The 21,332-nt window shown below is 37.7% G+C and overlaps 1 protein-coding gene across 2 annotated transcripts in view; it reads right to left on the reverse strand.

Annotated features, from left to right (window-relative positions):
* The window catches only part of ACVR2A (activin A receptor type 2A), a 69,520-nt gene that overhangs the window by 20,877 nt on the left and 27,311 nt on the right, over positions 1-21,332 (reverse strand). For both annotated transcript variants that reach the window (XM_074910103.1, XM_074910104.1), the window contains exons 2-4: positions 11,528-11,735; positions 9,170-9,279; positions 7,616-7,770 (exon numbers count right to left, since the gene is read on the reverse strand). In XM_074910103.1, coding sequence (XP_074766204.1) covers positions 7,616-7,770; positions 9,170-9,279; positions 11,528-11,735 — 473 coding nt within the window. The remainder of the gene's footprint in view (positions 1-7,615; positions 7,771-9,169; positions 9,280-11,527; positions 11,736-21,332) is intronic.

Consider the following 21,332-nt stretch of genomic DNA (forward strand, 5'->3'; position numbering starts at 1 on the left):
AAACAGTAGTCAAAATAAAGTTATTCCATCTGTCAATCTGATAGTGAATGGCTACTGAACAGAGTAACAGAAATTATCTCTGTGTACTCTACGTACTCATAATTCTACTAACTCAAGAAGTCAGAGAACAGACAATAACTTAAAAAAATTTAAAACCATTGCTTCTATGAAATAGCGATTCAAGAAACATCTTTCCTATGGCTGTAACAAAGTTATCAGTCATTTTTTTTGGGCCTATTTGCTATTAAAAATCTCCAGCTCTTGAGAATTCTGTAAATTCCTCAGAAATAAGGAAAGAGATACATGAATCCAACCTTTTTGCTCTTACCATAATGAGAAACTGAGAAATGAGTCCTCTCCCAAGCCTCTTGCTACTCTCTTAAAGGGATCAACTGCCCCCAAACACTAATAAATTAAAACACATTGAAAGAGATTTATGCACATCACAGACCACCTGATTTTAAAACTGTCCTTCCCTTTAGACTTACAGATCACCACCTCAGATTTTTCATTAGAAATGCAAGTATCACCAGTTTAAGCAGTATCAGATTATTACAGAAATACAAGTATCTGCTTTCTTGTATCAAGAATTAATAGAACTCTTATTTATTTATCTTATAAATAAAAACTGGGAGCAATACGCTGCCCCACAAAGTAGCTATCATCTATACAAACGTACAGAAACACACTAACTTCCTATTTATACCGCCTGAAAACTACTTCTAAAGGTTTTATCAAGGCTTAGGAAAATGACTGTGATATTTATAACCAATTAGACCAAAAAAAAAACCCAAGGAGCGTGGTCTTTTCCAAAATTTGGGCTATCTACAACCATATTCTGAATTTCAAAATATGTCGCATAAGTCACTAAATACCGTGTTCAAAATAAGTGGGTTGGTTTTTTTTTTTCCCCAAATTGATTGTGCAGATCCCTTCATTTGTTCCTAACTAGTACCCTAAATATGACATCTGTGTATTCACCCTCAATACCTCAGACTCCTTGGAGAATGTCAGGTGAAATGAATGACTTTTCCACATTTCACAAGGTATAAAATTCTGATCCATTTAGTGATATAACAGACTACCTGAAAAGCACCCATTGAAAACATTCAGAAGCACGTATCTGAGGATATGCAGCAAACTGAACTTTATTGTGGAAAATTATTAAAAAGCTCCTGAAGGTAGAGTACCAGATTGCAGACTTCAGGGATCAGTATTTTGGCCTTCCTAGGATTGTTCTGAAGCACTAAGACTGTAATCTAAATGTGGTCTAGCTGATGTAGATCATTTTGATTACTGTTTACAATGAATGAACGACAGAGAGAAATTCTTCAAGGCAAATTAAATATAGTGCTGTAAAAGCCTTCAGTGTCTTGTCAGTTGTTAAACGTGTATATGCCAAGGCAACATTTAGGAGAATAAGACACACAGTACTGCCTACATCCAGCCTTTACCAGATGGATGCACATCATCTTGCACTGGCCTCTTAGACCCACTCTTGCTGGCCTAATCCTAAAACTAAACCAACTTTTTAATAAGCCAGGAGTAAGTTAAAAATTGTATCCTTTATACTTTAAGACAATGCTCCGCTTGAATCAATGCAAAAACACAAAGTAACTTGAAGGTCACTGCAGACATACATTTGAAACAAGTTTTTTTAATTTTAATTGTACTTTAATTATAAAGTTCCCTTTAGGCTGCCATTCAGGGTAAAATACTGTAAGTCTGGATTAGTATTTCTTACCCCTTGAAGATTTTAAAAAAATATAGCTGCCTTTATGGTTTATTTAAATGGAGATAGCACATTCTGAAAGCAAATGGAAAATTCAGGAAACCACTTTTAAAACATTTTTTTTAAAGCTATCAATATTTAGAACCAAAGTTCCTGATGTCTGGCTGCATACTGAGCACTGAAAAAGCACACATCACTATGTACTTGGTTTTTAATTATTTGTCATACAAACTCTTCCCTCTGTTAAAGATTTTAAGGAACTACTTGTCTTGCAACAGCCCATGAACTCTTAAAAAACCGAAACACACCCAGTTACAAGTTATTTACCAACCACACATTAAGGACTCCTTATCTGTAATAACTTCCCTACTGCATTCTCACAGTATCCCTCTATTTGTGTTTCTTTTTTTTTTTTCTTTTCCCCCTTTTAAACAACCATATCACGGTTGTGCCTCACAGTACCACAATCAAACAACAGCACCAGATCTTTCTCCCAGGTCCTTCCAGCTATTGACTGGAATCAATTTTAGAAAAAATTCTTACTAGTCCCGAAGATGTGAAATGCAATGTTAGAGAATGCAAAATCATGCACACATCCAGCAGTTCAAATCCTGAGGTCATTCAGCTATTCCTTTTTAATACCAACATTGCCACTCATTATACGTTAATCATTCATTAACCACTGATAGGTACCCAACCTTAACTCCTTCCTAGCTAGCCACATGCTCTCAACCCAGTCTTTATTTTTTAAAATTTCTTCCTCTTCCTGAGCTCCAGCTTTTCTCTGTTGATCAATCTTTTTCCATTCCATATAAGCACCTGGCTTCTCCTCCATTTATTTTTCAAGTAGCTATTAATCTTCCTAGGTTTGGAATAAGGCCTTGCAAAAAAACCCTCTCCCTTTCTTATTCTCCATTTTTCAAGTGTTAGAATGTTTCTGTTAAAATATTTACAACAACAAGAAGAAGAAATATTGTGGCTGGAAGACAAAAATGGAAAAAACATGGACACTTGATTTGATTTCTTCATTCTTCTTCAGCAGCCAACTGATTTTCCTGGTGTGGTAAGAGGATAAAGATTATCCCGGAAATTTTAAGTGTACCTGTAGATTATTTCATGTGCTAAAAGTTAATGTGGAGAATGAAGAGAATAAATGAAAATATTTTCCAATGCCAATCATAAAAAACTTCCCACTACTAATTACTTTTGATGGGTTTTTTGAAAACCAACCATTCAAGTTACACACCCTCACCAAACTCCTTGGCACAGGCGTGGCGGCCTAGACCAGATGTCTGAGGTTAAAAAACTGCAGCAAAGAGCAGTGCTTCTTGTTAGATGTTCTTTTTATTAGTTTCCAACACAGAATTTGTTTTTCTAGTGCTACCCAGGCAGTTGGACCTGCAGTCAGTAGTTCAGAATGTGTCTTGCATCTGCCACTGCGAGAGATTTTTCCTCCTTCATCATTATTCATCTCACATTATGTGATACCGTTTTCAATTCTAATTTCTTACAGCTGAATCTGAAATATCACAACCATGACACAGCTACAAAGATCTAGTCATACTTGGGTGTCTTCAGGAAAAAAATATGCTGAAGAAAGACTTTTGTGGTACAGTAGCAAAGGGAGATACACTAAAATTGCCATCAACCAAAAGCAGAGTATTCTTTTATGCTCCAAAACCCCTCCTGAGATACATAAAATCTACATCTCTCCATATTTGATACATGTGCTTCAATTATTCTTAATTCTTGGTTCACACAGCACATGACTTTGAATCAAGGGATGTTCTCTATGTGTGTGTGTGTATATATATATATATATATAGGACCAGTAAGATTGATCCATACAGGGAGAAAATAAAATAAATAAAAAAAGCACGTAAGATTGTTGTGTTCAATACATGGAATAGTGGGTGAAAAGTTTAGAGTAATGTACAAGAGGTTAGAAGCAGATGATGTATCGTATTTTTTAACTATGTAATCCTCCTCTCTGAGGAGAAAAAGAAATGGTAATTCCTAGCAACTAAGCTTGCTTTTATGGACACTCTTAATAGAGAGAATCTGTCCATTCCCAGTTTTAAAATTTCTGATAACGCCAGACAGGCCTTGATCAGGGCTTCCTTGTGATTAGTGATTAAAAACATGAAGCATCTTTGACCCAAGTAATTTCAAACGTTCCAGAAGAAAGCACAAAAATAGGTTATGAAGACATTATGTGAATCTGTAAAGCTTTTTTTTTTCAACCCTCTCAACATATGACTCTTATTTTAAAAACAACACAAAACAAAAAAAGCAAATCTGTGATCCAGTAAGATATTCATAACTTGGGCACTCAACAAAAAGTACAAGAGGTTAATCTCTTTGTACAGTATGGATGTAAAATGTTGGGAGCTGCAGCCCTGTGAACTGATAAAAACCAAAAGTGTTACTTGTGTCAGTTATGCCATAAAATAGGTTATGGTCCCCTCTATCAGATGACAGAGTGGTAACACTACAGTTGTAATTAGCACTGACTGACAACTCTGGCCCGAGCTCAAGAGATGTAAAAAATAAATGAGCACAACATATCAACTCCTTGCCATCCGCACTCATAGTTGTACCAGGAATATTAGTAGGATGCTGTGGGGAAATCTGAACTGCACCTCGTTTGAGGGTGAAAACCTTTGTCCGCAAAGACTGCGGAGTTTCATTTTCAGTGTACCTGATGCTCGTGAGCAAAAATTAACTGGGTGAGAGTAACTCTTTCTATATAAAAACACAGACTCAAATTTTTATAATACTAATGCATTTTTTGGTAAATTTGATCAGACACATGAATATATGTTTGCTGCGTGATTAAACCAAATATAAGAAAATGAAATAGTTCTTTCAAACCGTTTTACATATACACATACATATTTAGCAAACTTACATTTGTTGATAACTCATTTAAGAATTTAAAGAGTGACAGATTTTATAAAATTTGACAGCTTTAACTAGAGAGCACCCCACACAATAAAGTGAGGCGTACAGTTAACAGCACCAACAAGAGACAAAGAAGTACAGAAGCCAAGACCAAAGGGAGCGGCAGGAGCAACGCCAGGTCCCTGCACTGGCAGCAGCACCCGGGAGCACTCGGCTCTGCCACGGCCGTGCCGGACACACGCCTCCAGGCTGGGATACCAGCAAAGAGACTCACAGCAGCTACCTACTCCACCAGCCCCCTTGACCTCTCTACCCAAATACCTGACAGAAATTAAGAATGAAACACGTAAGGAGCGAATAAAAATATCCACCGCTTTCCAATCTTAAACCAAACCTAGGAAAACTAGTTCTGCTGCGTGAAATTTTAAAATAGTTCTCTGTGCATTCAAAGGGAACATAAGGTTTTAAGTGAATCCACATAGCTGGGAACTGAGCTCAGTTTGTGTAGGAACTGCCTGACCCATAGGTGCACATACCATAAAACAACTCTACTTTCGAAAGAAAATCAAGTTGTTCGCATTTTCTCAGATGTTTGTCCTTTCTATTTCATTACAGTTTAAAAGCATATTTCTTCTTTTTTTTTTTTTTTTAAATATTCCAAACAATTTCTTTCCCTTTCCTCTCTGATTTTTTACTTACTTATCCCTTCTCCTAATTCTTCCAAATTTTCTCATTCTTCAGTGTTTCCTCACTTTTATCTTTTGCTGATCCCTCATCTATCTTTTAATTTTTACTGAAGGAAAGATTAGCACCAGGGCATACTGTACCCAAGCACTCCCATCACCTTCCAGGAATAAACCGAGTAAAATGAGATAACCTTTAACTGTATCTCGTACAGAGAAATCCCTGTTTTCTAGGGAGGATCTGCTATACATCTGATCTATCTGTTCTACCATTTGCTACAGAAAGATTTAGAAAAGAATCCATTTGCCTGTAAACTCTACTCATGCCCTAATTATTACATATAATATTAATATTTAATGTATTAATTGCATAAATATTTAAATGTTTGTTTCGTGGTTATAAAATTACTAATACTTTTCTCTCTCTTCCTGCTTCCTCTGCCTCCTGTTCAAATCAGCTCTAATCAAATTTAAAGTGGGAAATACTGCTCTGCTGCATATGGGAGAATATTTATACATTCCATTTCCATAATAATTTTATTTAGTTTTTCAGGCAGAAGTAGCTTTTCCTGACTTTCCACATCAAACCTTAATTCCTATTCACCACATGATAAGAAAGTGTTATTACAACATAACTAGCTCAAGCACCAACATATACTTATCCCAACAGATACAATCTGAGCATTAACAAAACAGGTTATTACCCTATTTATTAAAAATTATGACGTGTCCACTCCTGTACCAAACACAAACTATGCAAGAAAAGAACTGCAATAAGAAGGAGGAAGAATATCAAAATTCAAGTTCTTGGTATCTCACAGGTATTTAACATTTGCTTGCTTTTCTATCGCTTTATACTTTATTTAATTTCTTTAAGTCTAGAAAGGAAATCACACACTGAAATTATTCACACAACTAGCAGTTACGAATCTGATCTTACAGTGAAGACTACTAGGTTGACGTAAAGTCCCAAATACATAAAAATCAAGATGGATGAAGTAATTATGCTAACAGATTGCATGGAGTTTGAGGATCTGCAATACTTTCTGCAAGGACAGGAAACATACTTTTTTCCTCTAAATTATGTTCTTTTCATTTGGCAAGAACATATGCCCACTGCCTCCCCCCAAATTTTTCTTATCTACTACTACGAAACTGAAACTAAACCAATTTTATTTATCAACCACAGACAATACTGCTTCCTGGAACACCCTGAAGTCAAGCAGTAAGACTGAAAATATCACCGAAGCTGGCAGTACAGAGGCAAATACATGTAAAACCTTTCAAAATGAAATCCTACCAAAAACCCCAGTGTGTTTTAGTTTTATTTAGTCATAAATAGCATCAGTGCATCATCACTGTAGGAAAGGCAATGTATTCTGAGTGGTCACTGCACTGAGTTAGGAAAGCTTAGTTCAGTTCCTTCTGCAAAAAACCCAGTGACGTGGGACCCTGGGCAAAGCCTTTCTCTCTGTTTCCACTATCAAGTTTTGTTTGTCTTCCCTACTTCAGGCTGAGAATTTGCTGTCTTACCTCTTTTCATAAAAAGGCCTCCTAATCTCAATTAAATCTCTAGACATAACTGAAGGAAGAGGAATTCTGGTATTAATATTAATTACACCTACAGAATCAGCTGGAGCCTGACAACAGCAGGAACTACACACATGCTGCCAAAAAAGGTTTGTTTTGATGCAACGCAGCCAGTTTACATTTCAAATTTGGAGACCACAATCTGATAATGTTTTCTAAGTAAAACACAAACACTGCTAAAACTGAAACATTTTAAGGCAAAACACATCAACAAGTAAAAGGAAAATGGTGACCGGAGTCACAGTAAAGCCATGACCTGAGCTAAGCTCTTGATATGCTTCAACTGCAGATTTACTTTACATTCCCTTTCACCAGTATCTGTATCCCAGTCCCACGGGAGCAGCTGTACCCTACTTTCAGACAAGGAGTCCTTTTAATCGTGTGAGAGTGCAAACTCCCCACAGCTGTCCAGCAACACTGGGTCACCTGAAGTTCTGTGTTTAACTTTTTTCTCCTCCGAAACACGCAGATGTGTAAAAATAGCATTAAGTAGTTACCCACACATTCAAAGACCAATTCATTAAAGGAGGTAAGGCTGTTTAAGTAAAGCTTAATTTTCTGCTTTTGCGGGTGGCAAGCACAGCACCTCTAAACCGGGCAAGGAACAGAAGACTCCAGCCATGTGACAGATGCAAACCCCCTTCTCTCCTCTTCAGAAAATAAGTTTTACCATTCAGAAAACCAAAATCGTAATGCAGCGACTTACTTGGGTTGGAACGAGTACCGGAGGATACGCTAGCTTGTGATGTCTGTACATCCAAAATGAAAAGAGCACAATCACTGCAATTCCCATTATAGGCACCAATGAATAAAGCAAGGTATTGAACAGAGGTGGCTTAGGTGTAACAGGATTGGAAGTCGCTGAAGAAAAAAAAAAAAAGGAACACAGCTTTTAAAAACTAAGAATTACCATGTGCTTGAAATGCTTAGCATCTAGATTTTCTAAAAATTCCTGCCATCAGCACACCAGGCTAACGATACTAACAATACTTGATTAAATAGCGTACTCTAACATAGAGAGGCAGCATTTTGGAAAGAGCAGAAATATCTGGGATCCCCAGATTTACACACAGCACACCTAACTTTTCCCTGTTCCTAAGATCTGCCTATCTACAGGGTGTAAGAGGTGTTTGTATTTTAAAAAGATGGCAAGAATACCATCCCCTAATGAATAAAACCAGAATCAATACAGAGGTTTAGGCTTTGGAATGTAAACAGCAAGGTGCCAATCTTAAGTAGAGCAGGCCAGAAATAATCTGCCAGCATTTCTATGCATCGCTGTTTTGCTGAAAGCACAAGTTCTCTACCTGAAGACATTTCCACATGAGCTCAAGAAAGGCTCCAGAGAAGCCCTGCTTCTGAGACAGCTGGGACAGGGGAAGCCACAGATCCCCAGGGCAAAACAGGTTTCATGAGAACAAAGAAGAATGTCAATTAGGGCCTTAGCAGTATCATTGACAAAAATGACAATAATACTCTCTTGGGTCAACAAAGGCTATTTTAATCTCACAGAATATGTTATTTAATTTCATAAACAACTTCCTCTGGTTATTTGGTACACAAGACATTTGCTGTTTTCAGTTCAGTTATTAGGATTATTCAGTTTTCCAGCAAAGATTAGATTCTTGACTGGAAGAAGATATGCAAGACTAATCAAATAATCTTTTAGTTATTGTTTTTTAAAACAATTATTTGTTAAGTCTGGCTATCTGATTTTCTTTGTAACCTGGGAGGAAATTCTTTCCCCCTTTTTAAAGGTTACTGTGTCAATTTACAGAGAAACTCAAAGGTCCAATTACTTTAAAGAAATAGTGAGAGCTTTGTTTCAAGAAGAGGAGCATTCATAGGCTGGTACATGCACAGAAGGATGATATGGCTTTTAGCCCAATGTTTTATAGACACTTACAGAAGCTTAACTATACAATTACGGTAAGATTTTACAGTAACTTCTATATCTTACAACAGTCAATTATTTGAGATTATCCTCCCTCCTCACCCTCAGAAAAGAGCTGAAGCACGTTTTATCAATTTAAATTACTTTTAGTATAAAGACCTTTCAAAACTGAAGAAATGAACTGGCAATTTTCTAGGCTCTTTATGTGAACGCACAGAGTGCTCTATCATCCGGGAATCAGAAACCTTCCGGCTGGAAACACTGACCACAACATTTGGAAAAGTTTTCTCTCTTGAACATGCCCAATATCAAGTATTTCTGAACTCTGCTAAGCTTTTCCTTCACAAATGTGTTAGACGAACTTACGTTGTGTGACCTCCATTTCTGGAAAATAGAAAAAGCGTTCATTACACATGTTGCCTTCACAACAACAGAAAAACACTTCAGGGCTGTCTTTCTTCTCTATGCAGTCATTCCTACAAAAGACAATAATAAAAAAACCTCATTAATCTTAAATATTTTTTTCTTGTTTAAAAGAAAACATATGCTTAGGTTGAAAGTTTAAATTTCATGTCATCATCCAGGATAACACTCTACCCAAATAAGAGTTAAATCTGAAGAAACAAATTAAAAATTTTGTTATTTTATACTGCAACAAAATATCATGAAAACTGAAACAGTATTTTTGCTATTTTTAAGACAGAGTTAAAAAAAAAAAACACTAACAGGATACTGAAGAACAGGTCACAATGTAGATTTAGACAGGACAAACAAGTGATCCAATGGCTGGTGTTCACACATAAACTCACAGTACAGGGTTACAGTGGTTGAAGATAAGTGGGAAGAATTTTTCAATTTTATTTTTAGGAAAAAAGATTCAATTTCTACAATTTCCCTGCTTACATTAGGCTAAGGGACAGGGCTTATTTCACTCCATGAATTAACTGCAGGAAAGGACTTCTATTAACGGGTAAGCTGAAAGTATGCGAGTCAGGAAAGAAAAATAGGCATCATGCAGGAGACAACTTGACAGCAGAAAGAGAATTTTAAAACCCTGCAGATATAGTTCAGGATTTTAAATACAGCTGATGATTGTCAAAAACATTTTGGGTTAATCTTTAAAAATCCAGGTTGTGTTACAGAACCAGTTATTAAAGTTATACTGTACTGTAACTTCCATAAAACTTTTTTTTTTTTTTATGTTCTTCATCTGCTGTTGTTTGGAGTTCATCATACTATAACTCCCTGTTTAGGAAACCACTCTTCACTCCCAGAGATAAGATTTTGTTTAATGGGTATTTCAGACAAACACAGCAGCATGTATTCTTAGGACAAGTTACAATTAATGGGGTCTTAGAGCCAGAAAAATTTTTACTCAGTTTTCAACTATTTCCTTACCATCCTTCCTTCATTTTAGTTGCTCTTCCAATTTCTTTTCCTTGCTCGAGGGAGAATTTAAATTTTTTTTTTTTTTTTCAGACTGTTCAAAGATACATGTGGAACTAGGGGGATAATGATGCTACAGATCCTGATTCTATTTCCATCTTTAAAGTTTAACATTTAGCAGAAATGAACTTAGTTCAGAAATTGTAAATACCCCCGCTTCTTCTGCAAAGCTACAACTAAGAACAGATTAATAACACCAACAAGAAAAAGTACTTTCCCATCCTGAGTGACTTAGTTACTAGATACTAGGAGCAATGAATAAGACTTCTTAAAAATTGTCCTTCAGCATACCTGAACTGAATCATGCTGTGCAAACAAGCTTGCAGATGCTTTGCTACTTTTCTGAGAAACAAATAAATGGGAACTACTGTTCAACTTAGCTTTAAACCATCATTAAAGGAGAAAACACCCTAGTGTATGGGGCAACTATTTGGTAAAAATTACTATAATTTCTTCTACTCATTCAAATTTAAGAAACACAGAAGGAAATTTTCCTAAAATACTACTAAAAGTAATTTCTAAATACATTTTAATGAAGACCTAGTATGCATGAACATTCTTAATTCTCTCCCTTTCCAAAAAACAATCGTTTTGGTCAAATAAAACTTAGTACAGTACTTCAAAGAACTATAATACCATTTCTTAAGAGAGTCATGACCTGTATTCCACCAATATCTAACAAACCTCAAGTCCTGCTGTTACTGCTCACAGGTACTTGCTAGACCATCTGTTATAGTAAAAAAAAAAAAAAAAGACTGGAATTTTAGAATATTCAGTGTCTCAGTCACCACTGAGGTGAGTTTTTTAATAAATTGGCAAAACACTTCCACGCTGAAGTAAACAGCAGACATCAAGTTCTGACTTTCCTATTCCAAAGACTTTGGAGAAGTGAACTACAGAATTTTGCATTCTGGTTTCAGTAACCATATTTGCATTGTTTGTCAACAAGTCATTTGAAAAATCTGTTATTAATGAGCTAGAAGAGAATAAATTAAACACCTGGTTTTTAATATATAGTAAGAGAAGGTGAAACATGTTACTCTGCAAGCAAGACAAAGTACTTAGATGAAGTCAAGTCCCTAAATACAGGTAACTGAGCAAAAATAAAAGCATGTGTGTATGGGTGTGTGCGTTTAAAAATAAGAGAACTATTCACAAAATACTGTATTATCATTTCTCTCAAGCACTGTTCGCAGAAGGGACAACGTAAAAATTACGCACACGTAAAATAGTTTAAAATTACAACTAAATTTAAAGTTTACAGGAAAACTCACTCACCTGTCATAACAATTGATGTCATCTAGCCAGCAACCCTGCTTCACAATTTCAATTGATCCAGAAGTATTCTTCCATGTAGCAAAACAGTGTCGTCTTTTATCTTTATCACCATAACAAGGTTCGATACCACTGCGATTTGTTTTATCTTTCTCCCAATTAGCGTTGTAGTAGATACACTCTTGTGTTTCTGATCTGCCAAGTATGGCACCTTTTAGGAATGAAAAGTAAATCACAATTAATCATCGTTTTGAAGGATGAGAGATATGAATGGTCAAACCCAAGACGTACTAAAGTATCATACACCAATGTACCAATATGTCCTCTCCCCTCCCTTTTTTTTTTTTTTAAAAAAAAAAACCAAAAAATATTTAACATTCACAAGCACTCCAAGTGCGTGCTGAAACATAAAACAAAGATTTTCTGTTAAGTCAAACGGTGACTTGGATAACTTCTCAAGATTTGAAGAAATAAAGTTATGGTGATACTTTTCCGTGAATAGCAGTAACAAAGAAATTTAAAATACCGAACGGTGAAGATTTAGTTGTAATATTAGCCAAACAAGAAGTTTTAGCTATTAGAATTTACCAAAAAGCACTTTTACCTCATTACATGTGCCAAAAGCGCAGTTAGTACATCTTAGAAACCTAAGCCAAACTAGTAAATTCTGTTTTAAACCATCAACACCTTTTCCCCTAGCTTTCATCTGTGATATCGTTTCTTAACACAAAGCACTGAAGTATATGCTAAAATAGTATCTTTTCTGTCACTCTGATTTGCCGAGCGAGCAACTGGAACGGAGACCCATAGGACTGAGGCAACAGGTCCTAACCTCCAAGGACAGCACTGGTTTTTTGCTGCAGTCCCACCCAGCCAGTCAGCCGCGACATAAAAGTCATGAGAGCTTTGGCATAACTCACAAACCGAACGCTTCCACTCTCCGAAGGCCAAGGGCCACGTCTCTCCTTCCCACAGCCCGTGCCCAACATACGCAGGGGGATCAACCCCACGGCTGCCCTGCACGCCTCAGGAGGGAAAGCCAAGCGGTGTTCAGAGGCCAAAGCTGCCTCTATTCAACATGCTGATGAACTAGAACAGATCACCAGACTAGCTAACCCACCCTGCTATCACAGGATTTTTCTTTGACATCCCAATATTCTTCAAAATGCAAGTTTCTGAACTTGAATTTGTCTTTTAAATTACAAACGTAATTGATTCATCAATGCCTACTGATGACCTACAGCAAACCCCAGCAATTATTGACAGACAGAAGCACCTCAAAGCGGAGCTAACTTACTCATTTTAATGGGATATGAAGCACCAGCCTGGTTTCTGCAAAGGTAAGGGGTTGTGAGGATGCAAAACCATTAACAAAAAATAGTGGAAGGGAGGAATAACTGGCTTTTATTTCTGCTTTTATGTTGTCTAATACGGCCAAGAGCGTGTCGTTAATTTTCATGCAAACTTCATCTTTTAACATGTATTTAAAATATGGAAAAAAAAATAAAGAGGGAGATCGAAGAGCTAGAGTCAGAGGATTCACTTCAAAACTGAGGGAGGGTCAGGAGGATGGATGACAAAAGCACGTTGACTTTGCCTGTGCACCCACCTGGTATTTTCAAGAGACAGGTACATCGGACATCGTGCTGAAGAGCAGATTTAAACAGAAAAGGTCTTCCACAGCAGACAGTTCATTACATATTTATTCGTATCACTCATTACCTCCTTTATTCACGCGCAGTCACAGTGATTTTGATACACTAGCTATTGCTTCATAGCCATACCCATACTTCTCCTCTTCCTACGTGAGGGTGTAACAAGCAGAGCAGCTACAACCCCAACTGCTTTTGTGGGGTGAAATCTTTTGTCACCCAGGCACTCTACCCAACAGTGGTAGGAGGTGGGGGTCAGGGTGCCTGGTACACTGGTAGAGAACACCTCCTCAAACACACACAATGGACAGTAAGGTAATTTTTTTTCCCCCCGTGAACAGACCTTGCTGTACAAGGAACAAAAAAAGTTGCACCTCTCGAGGCAACGAGCGTTATTTCAAACTGAAAATTGCCGCAACCCTCTCGAGGCGCAGCACAGGATGCCAAGAGTCGAGCGCAGCGCTGCCCATGCTGGGCATCCCACATTACCACCTTCAGAAACTTTTTGACTTTGACGCATTCCCAAAATAGGCAGAGGATGCTGCTTACGCTTTTTGGGAAAGAGCCTGGATGTTCAATGGGAGAAATGCGCTAGCCAGCTGGTAACACTGCGAGATGCAGCATGTTAACCATTATATTCTTTGTGCTGCGATGGCCTGACCTTTACAACTCCCAGCTATGGCAAGAAACAGATGAGGCAACAGATTGAACAATTTGGTTCTGTCAGTGCAATAAAGCAGAAGTCCTGGATTTCTCTCATACGTGCCATTCCTTTTCTTCTGCTGCCAAGCCTGGCTTTGAAGGACCATAGACAAGCTGAATTTGATAAAATTCTGAAACTACAGTCAAATTAACTTTGCACAAATATTCCCGTTACACGTCTTCTCTATACTCAGGTTTTCTTATTCTTTACTGCTCTCTAGCCAACTGGCCAGCAATGGCATGTTGGATATGGGACTTTGGCTCTGACTGGAGCATCTAACTGTAATACCTCCTCTCTAGGGGCTGAGCAGACATTTGCAGTAGGTCTGGCCAGACTGAGCTGAGCTATGGACATACCAGGGCAATCTTGAATTAATCTTTTGAAGCAGAAAAACGGGAGCACGGTGGAAGCAAGGGGAGAGGAGAAGGGGAACCACACAAAGAGGACAGCCCCGTGCCCACTGCAAAAAAGAAGCATCTACTTGTAACCAGCTCTGACCCCCATCCGCAGGAATCAAACTCTTAAGAGAAGGGCAGCTGGCATTTACAACAAAAGCAAATTTATTTGGGTCCTGGGTTTAGGCATAGTATGTCTACTATGAAACTCCTACAACCATTCTGAGTGCTGACAAATTGTTTTCATATGATATTATCAGGTGCTCGAGAAATCTATTGCTGAATCTCAAAAGGCAAAATGCTGCTGTTGAAAGAAGCCATGAGCAAAGCACCAGGAGTATCCTATGGGCTGAACTTAAAGCTTCTGAGAGGAAAACACATTAAAAAAAGCTAAGAACATTCAAGTATATAATAGAGTTTAATTTTGGCATGTTAAGACAGATCACATTTAATATATGCTGTTATCATATTGCAGTTAGTGTGCTGCTGTATCACTATACATTTGTGTTCATCCACAACAGCTGCAGTAAGAAAAGAAAACCAACATTTGCTGGTGAACTTCTGAACTGCTGTTAATACAGGATACACTGTAATTGTTAGCAGTACAGAAAGCAATTTTATTAGAGTGCACATGTGCAGCCTGGAAAACCTCACCTTAGTAGGAATTTGAAAGACTGGCTACTGTTTTTTTTCAAGCAGAAAGACTATATGAATGCCTAAAAAAAAAAATCTAGCCTTTTTTTAAATTTAAAAAAGGGGAAAACAATGAAATCTATGCATGCCTAATAAGAAAGAGTATACTAACTGAGCCCTAATTTAGAAAGGGATTACTGGAAAAAGAAATCAAATGAAATCTGAATTCTCTGTTACAGATAGCACTACATTACACCCAGAGGGAAAAGAGAGATATAAACTTGTGGGAGTTTATCATCTAACTTTATTTAGTAAACTGAAACTGAGCAACACAGCCATATCGGTCTGTAATGCTGGAATGGTTTCATGACATTTTTAATAACAAAGTCTGAAATGTGATCATGATCATCTCCCTCATTTCCTGAGAAGGCTTCAAAACAGAGACACCCCCCCACCCCACCCCCCCTACTCCCATCCCCAAACACTGCTTTTGCAGCACACCTGGTTGGTGACACACAAAGGCTTCCAGTCAAAGGGAAGATGAACCTTGCTGGTTTATGAAATCTAGCAACATTTTCAAACTGCAGTAATGAAAACTGGTGGAAAGGCTATAGAAATTAGTTTGATGGGGCTGAGATCTAACACACCAGCATGGAAAAAAAACCCAACAAACCAACCCCATCTTCTGAAAGCCAGTCTATGTATGTAGGTTGCTCTGATGGGCACTCCCAGTGTGCACCTAACACATCCTTAACTAGGAGGGAGCCAAAAATAAAACTTCCAACATATTTCTGCATGCCTTCCAGCACTTGACAGAACTACAGACTTCTTTTCCATCTAATATGTTTCCGAGATGCAAACAGCAACACCGAAGTCTGGAAAGAGTAATCACATCTGTATTTCATGGCTGCACAATCTGCCCAGACAAGCCCATTACATTGTACTTGAACTTGATTATATTATAAGCACTAATGACAGTATTGATAAGGATCTATACTCAGGAGTACTCTTATGATAGAAACAGACTTTTTTTTTTTTAATGTTCCCTAGAAAACTTAGTATATAAAAGAATGGAAGGGTTAAATTCAATCTGGCAGCTACCTATACCTACAGTAGAAATGTATTATGTTTGAGATTAATTTAAACTCACTCTGAGTTTAAACTCTGAGCCCCGAGATCCACAAATGTATAGGGAATGGAGTAGGTTGTTAGAATAAACTAGTTGAGCAGAATGGCCTAAAGCACCACAGGGACTGGACATGGTGAGTTATTTAACAGACACAACGTCCCATTCACTAAAAGATCTGAATTGTAACATGCTGTTCTAGAAGAACAAAAGAGGATGGAAAATGTAGCATAAATAAAAATAGCATATTGAAAGAACCCTCAGTTACTGTACAGGTATCTTTTTGAAGTACTTGTCCATATACGTTATCCTATTTGTTTCCACACTGATCTCATATACACTTTCTAGACTCACAAATATATCTAAGAACAGACTTCAAATACATACTAAAAAGGTCCAGCTTTGATGTTTCCGCAAGCAGGAAGCAGGTTTTTATCATTCTGTGTTTTTTTCTGATAACACCTAGGGGAGTGCTTCTCAAAGGAAAAATAAAGGTTATTTTCAACCTAATAAAGCAAACAGTTACAACAGAAAGGACTTATTCTGCTCTCCTTACACATACCAATATGTCCCAAAACATATTTTGTTGATCTTTAGACAGGTATTAGTCCTATTATCATTGTTCTCAAGGCTCACAGGTCAAACAAGGACTATACTTCATATAAACTAAGCCAAAGTGCTTTCATTAAATCCAAACACAACAGCAATTAACTTAAGCAATGCAAGAAATCAGGGAAAAGATGAACAAGAGGGTGAAGTAACAAATCACCTGAATTGTTATCACACTGCCTTATACAGAAGATGCATATCTTTTCAGACCAGAGTTTCTCCTTATCATGATCTTTTTCAGCATGTTCCACCAAGCCTGCATTGTAGTTAATCAATCAAAAAGTCACTGAGGAAGAACAGAGAAATGCCACCAAAGTACTGCACCTCTGTGCAGAAGTCCACAAGACTTATCTTTTCAGAGGCTCAAAGGTCAATCTTAAAAATTTAAAGACAGACCTAATGTTCTAAAAGGCTTATTTCTTTTCCTGAAATAGCATTTGAAAATAAAAAAATAAATTAGTTTGCAACGCAGTAAACTTGGATGTTTTAGTGCAGGCTTTTGTATAACAATAGCTATATTAACCTTCAGTTCTCCAGGATTATAGTATGATGGGGGGGGGGGGGGGGGGAAATCAGGAAGCCTATATTTGCTTAGGTATCTCACATATACTCTGAAATTTTTTTTTTTTTTCCAGTTCACACCTTGCCAAACAGAAAACTTGTACAGATGAGCCTGCCACAGAGGTATGACATTCTCTAGCTGAGATGAACACTTCTGAAAAAGTGCTTTCCAGAAGCAGCAGCCAGTGCTGCAAATCTGAAGACTGGTCTGTCTAATGGCACTATATCAAGTCCTAAAAGTACAGATTCCCAGATATAGTGGAACCAAGGGAGGATGAGTTAATCTATAAACAAGAAATACCACTGAGAAAGGAGGGTTAAAAACAACAAAAAAGTAATATCATTCCACTATACTGTTAAAAACTCCTTGCAACCCCTTGTTTGCTAGACAAGCAGCAACAATAAAATAAACACTCTTTTACTGGAAAATTATCTTCTGGATATACAGGTATCAGTACAGAAAATTTTTTTTAAAAGTCAGCTGCTATAACCACTTGGTGCTGTTTTATATATATGTCTATATATCTTGGGTTTATTTTAAAAGTTATATTGAGTATGAATACAGATTCTACTCAGCATAGGCAATATATCAAACCATTTATCTGCTTCTGAAGGTAGGCAACTCGGAAAACTGTTAGGTATCACTCCTGGAGTCAAGAGAGCTTCTAGAACAGAATCAGGTAATACACATATTTTACTTTGCAACCACACGATCAGACAGCGTGTGTGGTATTTGATCTCTCTTTTTGTCACAGATCCAAAGGCCGGTGCTCTGGCAATGGAAGGTGGGGTTGGACCATTCATTAGTTTTTTCTGACATTAAACAGCCAGTGCACAATGCATCAGCCTTTCTGAGGTGAGCCACAGCACTCATACAATACTTGCAGAACTCTGTACATAGCTTGAGTAGATCACCGTTTCTCTTCAGGGTGCAAGCAACAGGCCAAGACACTCTGACATTCTTAATCTCATCAACACATCTTTTTTATAGGTAAATTCTACTTAATATTTAAAGGCACTGCAATACTATAGTTCTAGTAAGAAATTTAGCAGTCTTGGGTCTCGTGTAACTTGTGCATTTTTTTGAGCAAAACCACCATTTCAGACTACAAAGTACTATTCACACACAACCTGCAACACCGAATCAGGTACAACCAAGTGAAAAACCTAGGATTTTGGAATCTGTAGAGATGCCCTTAAAACTGAATGCTGAACGTCCAAGTCAGAAAAAACTCTCTACCTTTGAATCCCTATGCAAGAGTGGCCACTTAACCTTTTGAAGTTCAAGCTTCAGTAACTTGCCACGCTAAAACCTGTGCATCTATAAAACTGTGAACTCATGCTGATGACTTCTCCAGAATAGTATTTCAGAGAGACTACTAAACTTTCTATTAATTTAAACAAAGAGCTACAGTATTCAGAGACCTAAGATTTTAGAAATGGTGGTGGCAGAATGAATGGAAAGCATCTTTAAAGGGTAAGGCCACAATTCAAGGAAAAGGATTTAAGTGAAGCTGAGGAGCCTCTTAAATTTGATTGTTAGTTTGAGACACTCTATGGTACCATCCAAAGTAATGTCTCCATCCGAGTGATTAAAAGATTGGATTAAGGGGTCAATTGTGATCCACGGAGTACTCAGAGGCCACTATAGGAGGCATAACAAAGGTATCTACATCTCACTGGAAAAAAAGAAGCTGAAATTGTAGAAGCTCTAATTTCAAAATGAAGCTGAACTGCACTATGCGTTCCTCCAAGCAGTTTGTCCTATTGTTAAATTAATAATGTCATAATAGGATTTTGTAGAACACTTCCACTTTCTGCCTCACACTTCCAAATAGCTTATTTAAGATTGGATTAAAGGAAGCGGGAAAAAACCTGACCTCTGGTGTACAAATTTTCCAGAATCATTTCAGAGCAAAGCACGTGGCAAAAAAACTGAGAAAAAGGGTCAGCTTGACATCTGTGTTCTTCAGGTAGAAATTAAGGTGCCAGTAATGGCACCACTGGTATCTATAGCATCAGCTGGCTACCTCTGAAATAAAGACTGTCATCCTTTGGGAATCTCTAGAAATTTCAACTTAAGATAAGTGCTATTTTTCACACTTCTTGACTTCAAGGGAACACACTAAAACACAGGCTGATGTTTTCAAGTTCAAACATGCCATTCCTGTCACTGCAAGGTGTGAGCAGCAAAAAACAGGAAAACTTTCTCATCTACTGTCTAATGATTTCATAGGGAAAAAAAGCTTGAAAGATTCTGTAAACTGTTTGGGTTTTTTGAAGCCCAGCCTTGGGACTACACTTGCCTTATACATCAAAAGCCCCCTCCTCAACACAACAGAGGAGGTATTACAAGATGGTAAAAATCTACCACAACAAGCAACAGGGCTCAATACTCAGAAAGGTTTAAATTCTAAAAGATTTAAGGTTGGAAAAAAAAAATAAAAAAAAAAGACCAGGGCTAAACAGGTACTAATGCTTTAGAAATACACAGTTTCTAATTCAGATTACCTTCATCTCCCCAGCACAAAACACCAAACACAAGCAAAAAACATCAATCACTATAGAAAATAACCACAGTAGCTGACCACAATGGAAAAGCTGTTTCAAGTCAGCAAAGATTTAAAAGGAAGTGAGTAAAAGGGACATTAGTACAGATGAAAGGGACAATGTTTGCCTCTACAGGTCCCTTCCCACCTCTCCCCCCCAAGAATACTGGCTCCTCAATACTGTATATGCAGGTTGGAATATAGAAGCAAGACTCAAAAATTCAGTTCAGTTTTTGGGTTTAAAAACTTGAAAATTTGGGTTGTGCTGTATCCTATCTAGGTGATAATATCTACAGCTGTCTCTGGGTGAAGGTCAGGCAAGGCTCATTAAGTAGCTAGTGATGCTTTCCCATTGCACACGTGCAAGTAACACCATTTCCACACAGTCTCAGAATGCTGTTATTAAACTAAAAAAAAAAAAAAAAAAGACATTTTCACCAGTAGCCACACTCCCAGCCTAAAGCTTAAATAAACTACCTAAGGATATCAACACTAGATTAGGGAGATATGAATCATTCTGAAGGCTGACTATCATGCTGATGGTGGCAACTAGCAGAATTTCTATTTTGAGGCCTGACAGTGAGTTTCCCAGCCATGATCTCAGATACCCGTCATAGCTGTTCATCTGATTTGAGAGTCCCAAAGCAAGTGGAATCCTGCAGCGCTTGGCCGCCAGCGCACGTGCTGCCAGTACAGCAGGTAGGAGAAGTCTCAGTGTAGGTTCCTTCCCTGAACGTCCATTCAAAGCCTCCACACTCATCTAATGTAGAAGGCAGCTCAGAAGAAAACATTTGGCTTTTCTTTGTACCCTTCTCTGTCATTCTAGATTTTCCAAAGATAAAATAGGGGCCACAGAAAATTGTAACTATAAAAAAAAAAAAGGTTTACCTTTAAATAAATTCTATCTTGACAGCTTAGAGATCTAAGTGAACTTCCTCCCTCTCTACAGACTGCACCCAACAACCTATACTCTCCACATACACTGATCCACAGATTCAGACAAGCTACAGCTGCCCTTGTCCAGATGGCAGCTAAACCGTACGAAAGACGGGTTCCAGATTTGTGTGAACAGAGAGGGATTACCTTGGACATGCAAGCAAACAGAACAACACCCCCTATCCTGGGGAAAAGGGAGGATCCAGTTTTGAAAAACTCAAGCCTTTAAAGGTCACCCTTTCAACTGAGCTAGAAACCCTTCTTTACCCTTCCCTTACTTTAACTTTCCAATGTATTTTTTATGGAGAATCATCAACTTTAGCTTCAGTCTCAATTCCACATACTCAATGATCCAGGGGCTTTTTTGTATTTTCATTTACATTACCCTTTTCATTTCACTGCCTCCTCACAACACTAAGCCTTTCCAAGTTCATCTTTCTTACGCAGGTTGGCCAGAACTACATTCAGTACTTCAGACATTTCCAAAGACTTGTCTGCTATCAATATTGGTTTTGTTTGCTAGGAAATACTCCTTCAGAAGCATTTTAGGATCGGATGAATCACAGCCAAATCACATTAGTAGCTCATGGTATCTGTTAAAATGCAAGACCACAGTCTGAAATACATTTTTTAAGTTGTAGTGC

Source organism: Athene noctua, chromosome 7 (assembly GCF_965140245.1).
Source record: "Athene noctua chromosome 7, bAthNoc1.hap1.1, whole genome shotgun sequence".
Lineage (NCBI taxonomy): Eukaryota > Metazoa > Chordata > Aves > Strigiformes > Strigidae > Athene > Athene noctua.